The sequence below is a fragment of the Pangasianodon hypophthalmus genome, chromosome 21 (assembly GCF_027358585.1).
Source record: "Pangasianodon hypophthalmus isolate fPanHyp1 chromosome 21, fPanHyp1.pri, whole genome shotgun sequence".
Lineage (NCBI taxonomy): Eukaryota > Metazoa > Chordata > Actinopteri > Siluriformes > Pangasiidae > Pangasianodon > Pangasianodon hypophthalmus.
In genome coordinates, this window is record NC_069730.1 from 18,533,311 (window position 1) to 18,552,812 (window position 19,502).

General features: G+C 38.4%; 1 protein-coding gene across 2 annotated transcripts in view; it reads left to right on the forward strand.

The window, feature by feature from the left end:
• The first annotated feature begins 4,675 nt into the window (after window positions 1-4,675).
• Window positions 4,676-19,502, forward strand: part of pex5lb (peroxisomal biogenesis factor 5-like b) — a 38,603-nt gene continuing 23,776 nt past the window's right edge. The window contains exons 1-2 of one of the 2 annotated variants that reach the window (XM_026946262.3): window positions 4,676-5,226; window positions 19,091-19,183. In XM_026946262.3, coding sequence (XP_026802063.1) covers window positions 5,206-5,226; window positions 19,091-19,183 — 114 coding nt within the window. In that variant the 5' untranslated portion in view covers window positions 4,676-5,205. The remainder of the gene's footprint in view (window positions 5,227-19,090; window positions 19,184-19,502) is intronic. The other variant, XM_026946264.3, reaches the window with a different exon arrangement.

Genomic DNA, 19,502 nt, shown 5'->3' on the forward strand with positions numbered 1-19,502 from the left:
TTGTTTCCCCTTTGCTGCTGTCTCCACTCTTCTGGGAAGGCTTTCCACTCCATTTAAGAACATGGCAATGGGGATTTGTCCATTCAGCCACAAGAGTGTAAGAGGTTGGGCACTGATGTTGGGTGAGGAGACCTGGTGCACAGCCGTCATCCCAGTTCATCCCAAAGGTGTTCATTTGGGTTGAGGTCAAGTCTCTGTACAGGACACTTGAGTTCTTCCACTCCAACCTTGGCAAACCATGTCTTCATGGAGCTCGCTTTGTGCACAGAGGCATTGTCATGCTGGAACAGGGTTGGGACTCTTAGTTCCAGTGAAGGATGTGTATTTTGTAAGCAATTACAAATTGTTTTATTTAAACATGAACAGGTTAATAAGGTTTAAAATTAAAATATAGTAAATATTGAAATATTTCTGGAATCTGGTAACAAGCTTTTTGTGAGGCTCTTGGAGCATCTTCCAAAATGTCTCCTACACTAGCTGAATTCACCTTTTGTTGTCAAGAACTTGAGGTTTATTTTCTCCTGGTTTCTCGAGGTGATTGTTTGCTGAAGATAAAGTCATGTTCCCAGAGGGAGCATGAAGTTTTTATTGATTATAAAGCACCACAGCTGGAAATAAAGCTCACTTCTAAACAAAAAAGTTATGAAGTAACTGGGAGAAAGGAGATAGAAAACTAGCTAGGAAAGGTTTAGATAGAGGTTTGGGAGAAGGAACATGCATGAAGATCCCCCTTTTTCCTAGTTAACTTCCAAAAAAAATCCCTTCTCTCCACCACTCTCAATGCCATTTAGTTGAGGTTGTGGTCCACACTTGCAAGAACACAATTAAACAAAAGCTTCTAACATTGTCATTTAAAGTTGTATAATGTCTGAGACAGCAGTATGAATAGGCACATTACTCACTCTGTTCTTGAACTTTAGGCGCATTGTCTTCCAAACAAACCCATTATGCATTCTGTCTTCTCGGCATCAACACGAAAGATAAAACCAAGGCAGGTTATTTAAAAGGGCTGTGCACCACTGAGCTGCTATGATAACTGAGTAATCTCTCAGTCTCACCAAATACAATTAACATGGAGGCTTGTTGGAGGAACCTATGAGTTTAGTCTCTTCCATCATATCTAACACGCTAATAGACAAATCATGTTAGTACTAGGTATGGACTATGATATAGTCACAGTGGTATATTTTATGACACTGTGCTTTTGAATGTTCGATTCTGATTGGTCAGGAGGTGTTGATTAATTTTCTGTAACAGCAGCTCGGACAGTATGCAGCTGCTGTTACAGATTTATATTAATGAACTCATTCTAATACGTTATCGTTTCTATGGTAACAACTTGCACAAGGATTTCTATAGCTGACATTCCATGTAATCATTGATATAATGAAGTTTTCACTGAGGAGATGCTTAGTTAACATTTCTGGAAGGAGTCTCCAGTGTCAGTGCTTTGTAACAGTCAGGGGTAAAGCTGTAACTTTAAGACATGAGAAGGTATCTCTGTAGCTTGACAGGCCACATGTTTTTTTTTTTTGTCTTATTACCTTCAAGAGGGAAGAACAACTGCTGCTATAACATACTGTAAGTCAGTACAGGAACTTCCACAACACTATAACAGACCCCTCATTGTGTTTTATTTCTTAAATGTTGTATTGTAAGATTACATGTGATGATACCCAGACAGCAAATGTGTTAGAACCTAGTGGCATCCCAGACTCATCTCTTTGTCTGGCCCACACACAGATATAAACCTCTGAATCTCAATCTGGCTCAAATTCAACCCCAATAAGACCATAGCTTAGGTGTTATAACTAATTATAACACCTAATCTATGGTCTTATTCAGGTGGAGAGAAGTAGCAAATGTTTCTGAACCTTTGGGCCATAAGCTGTATCTTACATCTTACACAACCCAAACATGTCTCTTAAGGAGGTTTCTGCCTTCTTACGGGGCCCCCTGGTGGCTTGGAGGATCTATGCGATGGCTTACAGCCAGAACCGACCCTGCCTACAAGGCTAAACAATAACCTGTCATGCACCAAACTGATTTTAACATCAGTTTTTAAGCATTTTAAAACTCTCAGTTCTGAAAAAGCCATAGTGATTCACACTTTGTTTTCCATCCTTGGCATATTTCTTTCTGGACTTTCTTTTCCGTGCTACTTTTTATTTTGGGCTGTTTGCTCTGTAATGGGAGAATCAAAACTTTGAGCCAAGTTAATTTGGATTATTCAGTAAATTTCATTTTGATTCGAACAAAACATAAATGCAAGACTCACCCTGAATCTGTGCACTGTAAACATATTCGACACAGTTTATAGGCTAAACCCTTTTTTTTATCGTTATGCATATTTTTTCCCAAGTGCTGACTTTCTCAGTGTGAACAGTGATTTCTCTTCTGCAGATAATTATGAAAGAGAACTCTGTAGCGGAAAAGAAAGTGAGGATTTACAGCTGCAGAGTTTACAGTCTTGACCTCATTTCTGAGTTATGGTTTGAGAGAGGGGAGGGATATTGGATTACACTTGCACTGTTCAGCTCATTAATTTGAAACCAACAGAATGGATGACTGGAAATGAATAGTCCACGAATGGGAGGCTTCGCTGATTAAACCTGGAGTGCCATACCGTGCATCACACCATCAATCATCATAAAAGCCTCCCATAGGCCCCAGAACGCGGGGGCTTCTCGCTATCTCTTCTCTATAAGCCACCATTAGTTCTGAGCTCTTCAACCTGAGACCTGTTATAGGAGAGAACGAATGTGCTGTTTGTGTATGATGTTACACAGGTCATTGGTGTTATTTCTTAGGGAATGCTTGTTTTCTGAATCAATACTGTAAAGAATCAATAGGGAGACCAGTTAACCGGAATGCACTGTAAAACTTTCATCCCATAAAAAAGATCATGATGGACGATACTCAGTGCAGAGACCACGGCATACGAAGAAAAAAACCTAGACACAGCAAGTTTTGCTTTGGACTCATAATTAGCTACTAAATTAGCTTGATTAGAGTAACTATCTGCTAAAAGCATTTACTGGGTGAAAATACTGATGATGTTTGGTTACACATACCACATCACACAGCGTATAACATTGATAATAACAATCGTTAGTATGTTAATGAATATGTGTTGTTAAAAGAAACCTGATGCTGTTTTTTAATTTCATTTCTCAAAAACATACCAGCGCATACAAACCGAACTTCAGTTTCTTTTTCTGATCATATGTGGAGTGGCTTTACAGAGTTTTTTTTAATAATGCTGATATTGTCATATTTTTTTCAGCAATCCGTTGAAGTTTAAATTTACATTTTGTCACAATGCAGATTTCTTTGTCTTGATGTTAATGTAATCAAATATAAAATCCGTTTGTTCAGAAGTGCTGAAGTCTACGCTGAAGTTAATAATGGAGTTATTACTTGCCTTCATGATGATACAATCATTTTTACTGTTGCTGTTTGAATTTCACTAGACCCCCAAGTTCTGTCCAGTCTTTTTTTGGATTGTTTCTTGTTTGTAAATGTGTAGAGGAAAAAACACCTGAGGTTTTATGAAATATTAATCCTTTGCCAATGAGTTAGTTTACATAAAAAAATAACCTGGCAATATTTTTTACAGTGGACGTTTCAATAATCTGATCAAGGGAAAACTCTAATGAGTCAGATAATAATAAGATTTATTTCGAAATACTTGAAATTTGTCCGTTTATCATAAGAAATCTGTTTTGTACAAGTAAATTTTGTCCCTTTTTAACGTGGATTTGCTTTATTGATGTATGTATTTATTTGAGAGTTTGCAAACTGCACTAGGTTTCTAATTGTCCTCCTGAGAAGCATCACAGCTCCAGGGTCCCTGGTTTTATCCTGGGCTCAGGTTAGTGTCTGTGTGGTTTCACATTTTCTACCTGTGTTCACGTGGCCTTCCTTTTGGTTTCCTCTCAAAAACACGCATGTAGATGGATTGCTTATGCTAAGTTGCCCCTAGGTGTGACTGAGTATGTGAATGTGTGTGTGTGTATGGTGCCTATAATGGACTGGCATCCCATTCTGAGTGTATTCCCACCTTGCGCCCAGTGTTCTTGGGAGAGGCTCTAGAGCTACCATGTCCAGGGTTGCCAGGGTTGCTTTTTTTACGCTGAATTGGGATAGTTTGGGAACAAGGCTGTGGGTGGAAAAATCAATTCAGCAGGTGGCGTTTTTTGGCTAGTTTAAAAATAGCTGGCCATGGTGCTTTTTTTTTTTAAAGCAAATTATAAGAATTAAATATAAATAAATAAATTTCCACAAGCGCATGATATGGAAAATAAAGCGAAGGTGTAAAGTGTAAGTGCAGACAGTGTATCTACGGTATACAGAACCATTTATGTTTTATGATATACTGAACCAAGGGAATAGGGATTAAAATGCAGAGTCTGCAAATCAGAAATGCGTGCACACCATGGTGAATTTGTTTCTCATGCACACTCTGAAAAATGAAGGAAAAATGCGTCCCATTTTGTGCTGGTTTGGAGGTGCAGACCTGGCAACCCTGACCAGGATATTGAAGATGAATGCCTGAGCTGTTATTAGCCCATTTCATGTTTTATTCCACTGTTACAGCTGTTGCACAGGATAATGCCCATATTAACAGTTTCCACACTGGAAAGGTTTATGTCGTTTAAAACTCTTGCGCATGCGCGTTTCATCAACGTGGAGTCAGTCAGACAGTCAGTTAAGGTTATGGACTATTCCTATGTAAGCCTACTGTGCTGATATTGTGTATTAGGAGTCCATTCCAGCCGTAACTGAGGGTTAGTGTGACTACAGCACAGCGTGTCCTGTGGAAAAGCGCAGTCCCGTGCATGAAAGTGCGCCGGCATCATTTATGAGCCATGAGGCGGTTCCTCAGGAGGACCAATTGAAAATAGCGAGCAAAGGGAGGAGGGCGGTGTGAGTTGGGACAGGTCCTGCAGCGCAGGCAACGCGTCTTGTGGTTTTGAAAACATGACAACGAGACGCGAGTCGTGAGTTGCAGTGATCCGACATCCTCCGTGGCGTCCTCGCATGCACGCGCAGTCGGGACGCAGCACCTGACTCTGCAAGAGCCGCATCTCCATCAGCTTTTTTTTCCTTCTTCTTCTTCACCTCCATCCCTACACTGAGACTGGCTGATAAAAGTGCACGAGCTGCGGACTTTCCAGCTCTTCTCCATCCGCGGAAGTGAAGATGTATCAGGGTCACGCGCAGGTAAGATGTTTCTCGCGCCTTTTCGAAAGGTGTTGTGAGGAACCTTTGGCACGTGCGCGAGGCTGAACTGAATAATTGGTGCTCTGAGGTAACGACGGCCATCGGTGGTGTTTGTGTTTCATCAAGAACAACATCATCTAGATTTGATTTAACGTGACACACGGGTAAGGAGGTGTGTATGGTTTTTCATAAATCCAGATTTGGGCTGTTTGTGGAGATGTTAAGGCACTTCTGAGGAACCTGAGGTGATGATCATCAGAACTACTGAACATCTGCTCAGTTTGTGATCCTCCTGACACCAGAATATCCTGCATGATAACCGAATGCTATGAAATTTCATTCAGAAAGGTTTTTATCAGGTAGAACCCTAAAACAGAGAAAATTCCTTTCTGTAAAGGTTACAAGTAGAAGTCAAAACACTCAAAGAACCACTGAGGAACCTTTATCTGAGGAACCAATTTTTCTAAGTTTATCTGACACTTCTGAGGAACCTGAGGTGATAATGATTTAGAGCTTTCAAACATCTACTCCGTTTGTGGTCCTCTTGTTATCAGAATATCTTGCATAATAAATAGGCTAGCACCATCACAGTTTTTTTTTTTCAGGTAGAACCCTAAAACTGAGGATTTTCCTTTCTGTAAAGGTTCCAAGTAGAAGTTAAACACTCAAATAACCCCTGAGGAACCATTTATCTAAGGAACCCCTTTTTATAAGTTTATTTGGCACTTCTGAGGAACCCAAGGCGATGATCATGATTTAGAGCTACTAAATATCTACTCAGTTTGTGGTCCTCCCGATACCAGAATCTCTCGCAAAATAAATGAATGTTATTAAATTATTTTGGTGTTTTTTTTCATACAAAAAGGCTTCCTCTAGCACCCTCAAGGTTTTTTTTCTTGTTATGTTCATGTTATGTAGAATCCTAAAACAGAGAATATTCCTTTCGGCGAAGGTTCCAAGGAGAAGTTCACTCAAAGAACCATTGAAGAACCTTTATCTAAGGAAGCAGTTTTTCTAAGTTTACCTGACACTTCTGAGAAATCTGAGGTGATAATGATTTAGAGCTCCCAAACATCTACTCAGTTTGTGGTCCTGCTCTTACCGGAATATCTTGCATAATAAATAGGCTAAATGTTATGAAGTTGTTTTGCTGGGGTTTTTTTTGTCATTTGAAAAGGCTTCCTCTAGCAACCTCAAGGGTTTGTTCCTTTCATGTAGAATCCTAAAACAGAGGATTTACCTTCCAGAAAATGTTCAAATCTTCTTAAACCTCATTTAAGAAGGTTAAAACACTCAAAGAACCAATGAGGAATGATTATCTGAGGAACGGCTTTTTAAAAGTGTATTTGGCACTTCTGAGGAACCCAAAGGTGATGATCGTGATTTAGAGCTACCAAACATGTGATCTGCTCAGATTGTGTTCCTCCCGTTACCAGAATATCTTATAACAAATGTTATGAAATGATTTTAAGAAAATGTTTTTTTTTCTATACCTTTCTCAAGCAACCAGGGTGGTTTGTCCCTTTTAAAGGTTTCTAAAGGCAGAACCCTAAAACCGAGGGTTGGGGAAATGAGGGTAATGCATTTATTTTAGGCAGCAGACCTGGTTTATTATGACAGTCTTAGAGAAAACGGAGCCATCTCATCCTGTGGAAACCCTCACAGGGTTAAAGGTTATTAGCATCCTGTGGTGACTCGATGCTCACTTGATAGGGAAACCCTGTGTTGTTGGAAACTTTGAGAACAAACCAAAGAACTGTTAAGACTTCTTTTTTTAGTGCAGGCTAACATTTCTTCGTAGGGCTCTACCGAGGAGGAAACCCCTATTTTCTACTAAATTTTCTACTGCCCAAAATGTAGACAACTGCTTAACATGTATTTATCAGTTTTACACATCTTTGTGCTCACATTAATTGCAAAACTAAAGAAGCAGATGCTGGATTCTGATTGGCTGCTGAACTACATTTGATGTTAGTGGAAAATAGTCCCAAAGTGCACATAGTGCCATACCATTACTTGTGAAAAAGTTATCAATTTACAAACATAGACTAAATACAGACGTGTTAATATGAACAAACTTGTATGCGAAACATGTGTGTTGTCAGTAATTACACTGATGCTTATGTATGCAAATGAGGTACCATGTAAATGAGTCGACAAGCACAACATACAGGTGATCCCTACTTGTGTCATCATGCCAGATTTAAAAAACAAAAAAACAAAAACAAACAAACAAAAAAAAACAGTTGCGTATGTCAGTATGGCGCAAGCATAGATATTGCATGAATGCACAGTCAACATCCATGTGATCCATGTCAGCTCACTGTGACCTTCATAGAGTCTGATGAACTCCGATATCGCCTGCTAGTGCTCACATGACTGATGATGCTGCGCTTGCACTACGCGGGAACTGCCATCAGGTGTGATTTGCTCCAGAGGCTTTGACGCTTGACACTAATGCGCTTCCCGTTCCAGCACTGTGTCAATCGGTGTGTGTGTGTGTGTGTGTAGGAAGCCCCTCCTGGTTCTCCATGAACAGAGTCCATTGACTGATGGTTTGGGGAAAGTGATGCTGCCTTTATTTGCCAGTAATTTTGCTGTGCAAGCAGAGGGACATCCGGAGGGATTTATGATGTTTTTTTTTTTAATGCATGACACACTGATGCAAACACACTGCTGTAAAAGAGGCTCTTATTAAACCAGAGAGTCCGTACTGTAAGACCTCGACAGATGCTTCCAACTGAGAGCTGAACTTAATACGCTGCATGCTGAATTCACACACAGTGTGAGTGTGTGTGACTCAGGTTTGCTCATATCTGCATTAATTTGACAAACGAAATGAAATTCTTTCATGGTAGAAGATAGAAATTCGTGTCCTCAGAGATAGTGTGAGGAAGGCATTTCTTTTCCTACAGGAAAAAAAAGGATAAGAAACGATTACATCTTATAAATTTCTGAGGGGAAATTGATCCAGCAGCTTGGATTAAAAGATAAGATGAAACAACAGAACTAACACATATACAGATATCTACCAATAGAATAATTACAGTCTATAAAGTTACAGTATTCTCTACACCAGTGGTTCTCCAAGTCCATGAAGCATAGCCAGGGGTCTGTGAATTATTATTTTTTTTTTAATTTTGTTACAGTGGTGAAAATCATAATCATATTATTAAAGTTATTATGTTTATGGGTTCAAGCACCGAAGACAACAGACATAATGTCTTCTATCAGTGGAAAGTTCAGAAATAGACAGTTCTATGGCTCAAAAAAATATTATTTGAAAAATCTAAAAAAAATGAGGAGGTCCGTAGGATTTAGTTTAAATTGCTCTGGAGTCTAAAACACACCCCAAAAATTATGGCAAAATATTCTTAATTTTATAAATATATGTCACATTAACTTACGCATTTTGCTGTTAGAGTCTTTTACCACCTATATATGAACTGTTTTTATACAGAATATATAAGATTATTATTACAAGTATACGGATTAGGGCCGGATTAGGGCCAGATTAGGTCCAGACCAGATTATATGCTTGTTGCTATTGCAATACCGTAACATTATGATACACACTTCTGGGTACAGTGGTAGTGTCAGGTGTAAGCCCCATTGTTATTCACTGTTACTCGATGAAGCTGTTTGGACCTGCCATTTTTGTAGGAATCATTTCATGTTCCTTCCTTTTTCTTGTCAAATATGAGTTCGCTGAAAAAATTTCTTTGCAATATATATTTCACCAAATCACTCAGATAACATTGCAGCAAGGAAGTAAAGTAGCAAATTTTGATATATCGTGTATCTTATATCACAGTGTTGTGTCAACATGCCTATAGTCTTGATCCGGAATAACATAAAGGAAACGCAAGAATACAGTGAATGCTGCACACACACACACATACTGAACAAAACATCCGCAGTAATATATGAGGCTCGGGCCTACGGGGAGATGGGGGATGTGCCGTGTCCTGCGCTGTCTTTACTGAGACTTAAGAGTAAAGCTGAGTGAGAAAGCTTGATCTACTGGGTTTTTGTTCATCTTATTGAGTTAAAAAGGCTTCTCTAATTATATGTTGAGAGATGATAGAAAAAAAGCTTGTGTGAGGCTTTAAGTGCTGCTTGTGATGTGATATGATGTGAACCAAACACACTGCATCAGATATTTATACCAGGATCATTACAGGTGTACAGTTTACAGTTTACAGTGTATGATCTAACTGTATGAAAAATACCTCACTATTACTATATTTAATAATTATTGGGTGAAATAACAGCATTATTTGAATTTTTTTCTATTTCAAGCTTACTATGGTTAAACGTTTCATATTGGGGGAAAGAGTGGAACTGACAACATGAAGCCCAAATGTGGAAATTGAAAAAAAAATTGATGTGATTTGTACTTGTGTCCAGTTTTCTGTTTCTAGCTAATTCATGTCATAGCTAAACAAATATCATGCAGTTGTATAGGCTGAGACACTGAACTTACTTATTAAACATCCTGGAAGTCCTTTGGGAATTTTTTTCCACTCTACCAAATGCACAGATGGTTCAGTCTCTCTCCTGTAGATACATCCACAGCAGCTCAACTAAAATTTATGAAGGTCCAGCTACATAAACTTCTGTATAATGTCTGGATGAACAACTAACATGATTGAATGGTGAAAACAGTCACCTTTAATGCTAAAACATTGGGGATTGGTTCATGGATGTAAACAAGACACAGACTCTGAACAGATGATAGTGGAAAATAAATGCAGAAGTTTCTGCCCAATCATCTTTAAGCATTGTTTTCGTCATCCTTTTATGTTTTTAGTACAAGCTATCTCATAACTTCGCCAATTAGACCAGAGAGTGTTTAATTACTGAAGTTCCCTTTCTTGATGAGCTGCATTCAGCTACATAAAGTACATAAATGCATATGATTGGATAAGCTGAACAGAAGATCTGCTATAGAAGCTGTAATGGTTTAGAAAATTATTTTCAGATGTTGATTGGCTCTGCTGGAATATTTTTTGAGTGCTGCTTTGATCCAGTGTAATACTTTGCTGAGTCTATAGTTGACAGGCACTGGATATAAACACTAAATTGGGATGTATCAGGAGCCTTAATGCAAAAAAAAAGAACAAATCATGTAAGTATTTTCTATGTCTTTGTAGATATCATTGATTATATGTAAGAAATCCAGATGAGGAAAAACAACCATTAACTGAGCGACAGAATATGGGGAAGCTGCATACACATGAACTACATCCACTGCTGGCTGGTTAGACTGCACGACATATTGTTTGTGACTCTAATATTGACCTGCTATATATAAATGAGTGCTTTAACATACCATTTCATTTAAAAATTTCTGTCTGTGTTTTGGACGTGATCCAAATAACAAATATTAATTCTGGTCGAATTAATGCATGCCAGTTTTTAACAGTGATGCATTACAGGTTCTCCTCTTCTTGTTTTAATACACTGCAGGGCATATAGTAGCTGCTATTTCTGTCCATATTGTGCAGCCTCACTGCCTGGGGGATGAAATCTTTTTGCCCAGCCATTGAGCTGGACTGAAACTGGTTTCTCACTAGCACAGTAATTGTTTCGGTACAGCCGAGTCAGCAAGCAAATATGTACCCAGGCAGTGACTGACATTTCCAAGACATTTATGAGGGCAGTCAGCTCCTGTGAAATCCGGCATTCGTTTAACTCACGCATGGTTAGATTTTTACAAAGCACTCATCAGAGCTGGAAAACTGGAAATAAAACTAAAAATGAAAGAATATTATGAAGAGTAGCATGACAGTGATTGATTTCAAGACTGACTATTTCTAGGTCACTATAAAAATTTAAGCAAAAAAGGCCAGATTTCCTTGAGTCTTATCCCTTCCTTTAAAGCACACACTGACTGATTTGATCTAACACAGATCAGAATAAGAATCTTTAATTATCAATTCTTCTTGGTCCAGATATCACTATAAATTTTAAATATTTTAAATATCAGAATATATGTACTTATACAATAAAAGAATAAATGAATATATAATGAATGGTAGGTATATTTACACTGCGAGTACATGAGTGAGTATATTGTAAATATCAGCAGCGCGTACAGTTAAATGTCACGATATGACTGATCTTTGTGCCAGTCTGTGAGCGTTACAGCCTGAGCTACTCAGTTAAGAGTTAGTTCTTGATTTTCCCTGCTTTCGTCCTCGCCCTAGATGTGTAGAACTCTGCATGAGGTGGGAGACGACAGCCAGTGATTTTCTCTGTAGTGTAATGAAAGATGTGATGACTGATTCGGTAATGGTTCAGTGGAAATGAACCAGATGAGCTTGTGACAAGCTAATTTTCTTAAGATAAGGAAGTGTATGCGCCATGGCAAGCTCAGTAATGAGGGAAAAACATCTGAGATGTTGTTTGACATATTTACCTGGATCCATTGGTAGATAAAATAAAATTAAAAAAAAAACTGAGAGGTTTTAAATAGTGCATATTACAAACAGTAGTATAATCCCATGATTTTTTTATGTTTACCATCCATTTGTGGTTTGGTCTACTCTATTCAAATCACATCACCTAGTCCTAACACGATCCCTGTGCACTAAGCAGCCGAGGTATGCCAGCGGATTTGTTATGTAACATAAAACCTGCTGTATTGACCATTAAATGGCCTGTGCATATTGAAAGCAGAATGAGCAAATGTTTGTTAAAGCACTGGTAGCAGTCTTGATCTTATTTTATTATGATTGAAATAAATAAGAATTAGAAAGTCTCCATTTAAGCACCAGAAAATAACTTGATTGTCTCACTAGATTAGCACATGATCTTCTGGACAAATTTGAAGGAAATGTGTCCTTTTAGGGAGGGCTTTCCCATAATTCCCATTTCCCAGTAACAACATGCTCTGATTCCCGCTCTCAGTGCACAGCACGGTTCCAAGTGTCACAAGCGCTGATCTCATGTTTTTTTTTTTTTTTCTTCAGTTCCCTCCATGTGCTTTTTATTTACATTGCCATGTACTTTTGATTTGGTTCTGCCCCTATCCCCTGATCAGTCTATTACCTAAAGTGTGCACTTGTTTAGCCCTTGATAAATTTGTCTATTTATACCCTTATTTATATCTTTGTCACTTTTTTGAAGTCAAGTTTATTGATAATGTACATTTCTACTCCTTAGTTTTTGATGTCCCCTGTTTTTTTGTTTTTAGTTATACCGTGTTTAAAAAAGAGAGGCTTGTGAAGAGAACAGAAACTATAATTAACTATAAACGAAGGAAAAGTACAATGTGTCTTCTTTAATTAATAAAAAAAATTGGCAAATTACTGTGGCAGTAGAAATGGGTGGGGTGCAAGTGCGTGAACTTGCAGAGCATTCTGCCTACAGATAATGACTATGATTGTTGTCTTTCCCATAATAAACAATTTCTACTGCCACAGCAATTTGCCAATTTTTTATGAACTAAAGAAGACTAAGATTTTTTTTTATTTCTGAATCATAAACAATGAAAAACACTTTTGTGTGTATAACACTAAATAAATTAGAAATTGCTACGAACAGAGGTTTAATATTGTAAACAAAATGTACTGCAGGTTCACCAGAGCTTAAAAATAACTAAATAAATTTATAAATCCTCCCAAAAATTTGATTGAATAAACAAAGTCTCTGACCCAGGGAAAATGATCGATTAAAACATACTGAGCTCTATAGATGCATCTGATGCATCATTTTAATGGGAAATAGAGCTCCAAAGTTGGCTAAAATATCTGACTTCTTTATCTCTGTCCTATATATGTTCTATTTAGGAGGACAAAAAATTCACACTGCCATGGAAATAAGGTAAACAAATGATCATTACTTTTTAATGCAATATTGTGCCAGTAATGTACACTGTGATAAACAATGAGGATTTTATGGTGATATTAGAGTGTAAAATTGACACATGCCCACCTACTAAATCAGACTGAACACAAAATCAATAAGATATATGAAGACGAATGAGGAAATGAGCAGCACTTCGCTCCTCTAGCTGTAATCTTATGCTTTTGGATTGATTAGTTGGACAGCAGCACCTGAGCCACTGAGAACACACATGAGTGCATGCAGAGGCCAATATAAAGTCAATACTGATTCCACTTGGCTGATTTACACACACACACACACACAGACACACACACACTCACACACACACATTATTGCTCACATTTAATAAAATACACTTATTATAGCATTTATAAGTCTTACTTGGACTTGCGCTTTATGAATAGAACAATGTGGCACAAACTATTGATCCGTGTCTGAATGGCACCACAGTGCTGCTGAAAATTAATTTGGATTTTGTTGACCTTGCAGGAATCACAAGACGGCCCTTATCTGTGGAGGGACGGTGGGTCTTTTTCTGTGTCAGTCATGCGGAATATTAGGGACACACACATACATTGCTTGAATGAAAAGCTTGAATGAAGGCTAAGGCAGGCCAGTTTTCAGGTTAGCAGCTAATCTGTGAAATCATCTAGATTTATAGATGTGGTTGCAGATGTCGTGCCACATTTCCTCCCAAACCAGATCAGGTAGCACTGACAGTCAGAGCAGATGCCTGGCTGGGATATACAGCCTGTGATCTGAGCATAGAACAGCGAGGATTATCAGCGAATGAGGCCAGAGCACAGATGCAGATCACGCTAGTTTGTTTGTATTGCCTTTCCATCAAGCCGTTTTTTTTTTTAAACCTCCAGGCTTTCACATAACATTATCTCACGCTTAATTCCATGAATGCCTTTCATTTCAAAAGTGTTTGGCGTTACTGTTAGAAGTCCCAGAGGAAAAATGCAGGATCTTTGTATTTGAATACATTGTAAATAAATTGGCATTCCTGAGCGCACGATTCATGCTAATTATGCGAATGTGACTCCGAAGAGGCAGCGCTGACCTTAAGTGTAAAAGATTAATGCAGCTTCTGGACTCGTGTTCACACCAGCAAGCACCACATCACTAATGTCATGGCCGGTTTGTCTATTGTGACTGCTACTGTAAGGTACAGAGTACCCCAAAAGGTCTCAAAAAAATTCTGTACAAAGAGAGAAGCACCTTTCCATTAACATTTAGTTAAAATTCATTACTTTAAACAAACTACTTAACTGTTCATTTTGTTTTGTATCATCGTAATGTTGTTTCTCTATGTCATTTCACAGGTTGGTATGTTACAGTAAAAAATGTTTTTGTTCTTCAGGAATTGTTAATCACAGCGACACTAGCAAGTCGTGTGCATCTATGAGATCATGTACAGTATGTGGAAGAGGGCGGATAGCACTTTCCTCTGAGCGTGTTACGCTGAGCTGTGATGCAGAACGAGCAGCAGATGCAGGAGTTGCGCTCATGTGTATGAAAGGAAGCATGTGCTAGCCCTCACCCTCGCCAATTGGTAGCTGTTGTAAAAGCTTCAGTAACAGGGTCGCTGTGGTTTAAATTACTTATTTGTTTCTTTTTTTTTTTTGGAAATAGAACTAAGTTCATTAGAAACCATCGTAGGTGGGTATGAGGGTACACTATTAAAGAAAAGACTAATTCTATAACCCAAAAGCTTTGTTTTTGTCCATCAAACTCTGAAACAGAGAGTTTTCGATTTAGAGATCTTTCCAAGAAAATACTCTTTAGGTTGTAGATTCTAGGATCTAGTTCAAATGCTGTACAACAAGACATTTACAGCTTAATGCTCCCTGTTGGATCGGTTCACATGATAGTGGCTTATTGAAATAATATTTTCAGTAGCAATGAAATAATACTTTAATAAAAATCACAATTTAATAAAATATATACAAAAAAACAAGCCATAATTTACAATAATCTCAGGAGTGTGGTCCTGCTGAGGTATAAGAGGAATAAGACACTTCAGGAAGTGCTGTAAATGGAAAATAATCAACTTTGGAATGGGAACAACAACCCTGCTTCATCACACCACCCCACTGTTGATTATTTTACTATAACGGCACTCTCTATCATGTTTAAATCCTTACACAGTGAAAGCTTAATTACAGAGCAACAAAACATCCTTTATGAATATTTCACACTTTCTTGATTAGCTGCATTGGATTCGGTGTGAATAAGTTTTTAGTAGGAAGACGATTCCTGGCAGCTGGATTTTTAAATTTAAGACTAAGATAATTACAAAAACTAAAGTGTGAAGAAAATGACATGGGGAAAAAATTAGCATCTTTTTAAATGTAGCACATGGTGAAGACTCTTATTATTCTGCAGCCATTGAGTGCTTTATATGTCCACAGTCCCTTCAGAGCTGAGTAAGTGCAGGTGTTGAGTTTCAGGTGATGAGGATTCATTGCTGATGCTAGCAATCCACACGCTGATTGCGCTAGCACTTCCTCTCAGTGGTAGCAACGGCCTATTTTCACAGAAATAAACGCAACGCCGGTGTACGGCCACACAAGGGACCAGCAGTTTTCACATTTGGAAATATAACTGTGGGCTGTATTCGTCTTTGTAAAGCAGATCACAGGGTGTTGTGTGAGATATCTGAATGTACACGCTAACTGTTGCTAGCAAAACAGCTGCTTGATTGGAGTTCATTCCCCTTAAATAAAGTTTCCATCATTGTTTCAGTGTTTCATGGAGACTTTGTTGGGTCTGTCTTTGACTGTATGTAGTTCGTTGACTCTAAGTATGTGATATGATTTGGTTAATGAAAAGGTGTGTTACTGTTTAGATTAATTGTTGGTTGAATTTAACACTTCACCTGGACAAATCATCCTAATATAGACAAAGTAATGATTTTAGCTGTTAAGTGACGCAGTTACAATTTCTCAACTCTGGACTTGAATTGTAATGGGAAAATCATGACATAACCTCTAAAAACTTAACCTTAAATAAGTCCATATTATCAGTATTGTCTAATTCAACACTAAAATACCAAGTAATCTTATCCAAATGGATTATTTTCTACAGGTTTAACCTACTTATTTAGTCTTAGAACTGCACATTTGTTTCTGTTTGATCAGCTCCAATGCAGCCAGAACCTTGTTACATTTCTCAGCTGGTGCTGTGGAGTACTGGCTGTCTTCACTGCATCCATCAGCTTTATTTTTAGTTCTGATGAGACCGCAAAGATGCTGAAACACTTTGGAGCAAAGCTTTCTGGGTGTGAAGAAAAGGTCAGACGTGAAGGGTGCTCCGTGGAGGAATCTCAAGGTTTCAAAATGGCTGTGTTTGCTTTGCAGTGCACGCAGTTAAACGGACGAATCGTCAAACATAGAGTAAGACAGGAGCATGGGGTGTGAATTCAAACAAACAGCATGGAAAATGAATAACCTTTGTTTTCCTCATCTTTTATTTGAAGTCTGGGACATTTACACGTGGCCTGGTTGCTACAGCTTTGATGTCTGCTTCACTTTTAAAGCATCCAGACAGTCTGAACTCTCAGATGACAGTGTCAGAAGACCGCTTCACTGAAAAATGAACAGTCCGGGTCAAGAACAATAAATGTACACCTGTGAAAGGTGAAAAGTATGAGGAAAAACTCCCTGAGACGATATGAAGAAGAGCTCTTAAGAGGAACCAGACCCAAAAGGGAACACATCATTGTAAATCATTACAGAGCACATGTGCCGAAAAGTAAAGACGAACAGTACAAAGTGTGTTAAAAGGATGTTCAGTGTGAACAGAGTCCTTGGATGAGCGCAGAACAGTCTTTATGATTGCACCAGCAGCTCTTATCCAGGTATCCAGGTGAGGTTATCCACTGATGCAAGGGTGAGAATATGAAGATCACATGGTGCAATGTACTGCTGCCAAGAGACTTCGTTAAATATGGATGTGTCTGCGATATAAATGGGACCACAGGGCAAAAGAAAGTCAGCGGAGTCTGTCACAAAACAGAGGCCGATGGATATGAGAGCAGAAAAACTCATGTTCAAAAACAGGCAGGGGTCAAACATCAAAATAAAGAAGCAAAAAAAAAAAAAAGGTAATAATGTACAATATGGAAGGTGACATAAAAGCCATTAAATACTTAATAATGACATTTAAAGGTGCATTAGGTAAGATTAATTATTCTTTAACATTAGGTCTCTAAAGGTTAAGTAGGTGGGTTTAACGTTTGAATGATTTTTAACTTTTTTTTAGCATGAAAATGAGCTTGTTAAACATCAAGCTAAATAGTGAGTTCTTGCTGGGTGACTAGCGGTTACTCTGATAGAAGAAATAATAAGTTAAGCAGCTGAGAAGAAGTGTAGTCATTGGTCATTCTATATTTTAATGTGATAATGTATGATAAAACATGGAATATCTTGGGTTTATTTGAATTTTTTTTTATAGAGAGAGTCCCCTCAGAGCATGGGTGCTGCTCTTTCTTCTTGTATTCATTTAAGCTTCTTGCTGCATCTTTCATGAAATAAAAATAAAACAATTTCCCCAAAGCCGAAAGGAGATTAAACTGGAATGTTACATGGGACTGAAGTCTGTGAGGCATAAACATATTAAACAAGGCCGCCAAAATTGCTTCTGGTCCCGTACCCGATGCTCCGCTAGTCCCTGCTGAAGTGCTTAGCCGTGTCTGAGGGGATCAGGGACTGTTAAAAGCCCCGTGAAAGGCACTGTGGTGATGGACAGTGTCCACTCGACGTGACCCTGAATGGAACAGAGCCAGGCTGAAATCGTTTAATGCCATGATTGATGTTTCTCCGGTGTACGGCTTTGATACGCCAGCGGCTTTGGTTAATGCACTAAGTCAGGAGTGCGTCATGTTTCATCATGGTACAGCAGTTAGCGGGGCTGTGAGAGGCAGTGATGTATGAATTTTTGTCCTTTCTTGTGAATTTTGAACTTTTTGATTGACAGGCGTTTAAAAATCAAGGGCCGACACTTTGTGTTGTGTCAAATGTTCTTTTTATTTTCCTTTTTTACAGACTAGACATGTGTTGATCTGTTGAACTGTTCATGTCACGATAATTAAGGAACATTTTATCACAGATTTACAAAATTTTAAGAACAACATGGCAAATATGTACCATATTAGTTTATTTAAGCTGTTAGAGATTTTTATTTCTGAATTTTACACTAATTCAGATGTAGATTTGAAACACTGTATCATATTAACAGTGCTTCCTGGATTCAAGTTAACATTATTTACACTTCTATTGACCAGTCAATAAGGCTTATAGCTTTGATAACTAAGTAATAACCAAAAGCATGATGATGGATATACATGCTGGACCATGAGGGGTCCCCAGAGCTGACTCTGAGAATCATGGGGTTAAAAAGATTCCCAAAAGATAATCACAAAAGCACAAGCACCCAGTTCATAGCTTTTAACTGTCTACGAAGTTGCACGCTGATGTAAATTAGAAAGTATTAATTTGTTTATCTATTTATTTATCTTCTAGTCTAATTTTTCCTAAATTAGCTATATAACTGTGATCAGCTCTTGTATCGAAGCATATATAAATCAAAGTATCTAGCTAGCTAGCTAATACTAGCTACTACGTCATATGCACTGTCTGTCTGTTTAATTTAGCGATTGCTGCCACAGAAAAAAAAACAACTAAGAAAATGCTAGCTGCAAGACTTTGCTGGGAATGCGATGCTGCCTTTAAATCTAGCATCTGCTTTCAATCTTCAGTCTCAGCTGTTCTAATGCTACCTCTGAATTAGGAATCATTCGCTTCCGGATCGCATACACTGCCCAAAAATGCTGCCCATGAGCTCACACAGTCTGGAACCCTGCGAAGTATCCATGATAATAACAATATCCTGCATGCTGAATATCGTGATATATAGTATAATCGATGATCAACACATGCCTACTCGAGCCCATGCTACTTTGGCGGTACACTGACCCGGTTCACTGTTCATCTCACTGTTGTAGGGGAAAGACTCGAGGGTGGTTGCCATGATGCTGAAGGAGTTCCCACGTAAGGCCTCCTCAGATGGAAACCCCCTCCTCACCGTCACAACCAAGGTGGGCTGAACACACACACCCACCGCCAGGACATTAGATTAGCTTGAGCAAATAGCTCCAAAGCCTTTGCTAGCTCAGTTAGCACTGTGGCTTTCATTAGATCAGTGCTATAGCAGCATTTGTCGAATGAGTATTTTCCTTGTATTAGGGAGCTATCTGTAATATTAGCATCCATGATTAGCTCAGCGGTGAACTGGATAAAAGTGTCTGCTAAGGTGCAGTGAGTAGAACTTGGGCTCTACAAGAAACTTTAGATTTGTTTATTTTCTTCTTGACCCCACCTCTCATCCACGAAGCCCCGCCTCCAAGAATCGATGAT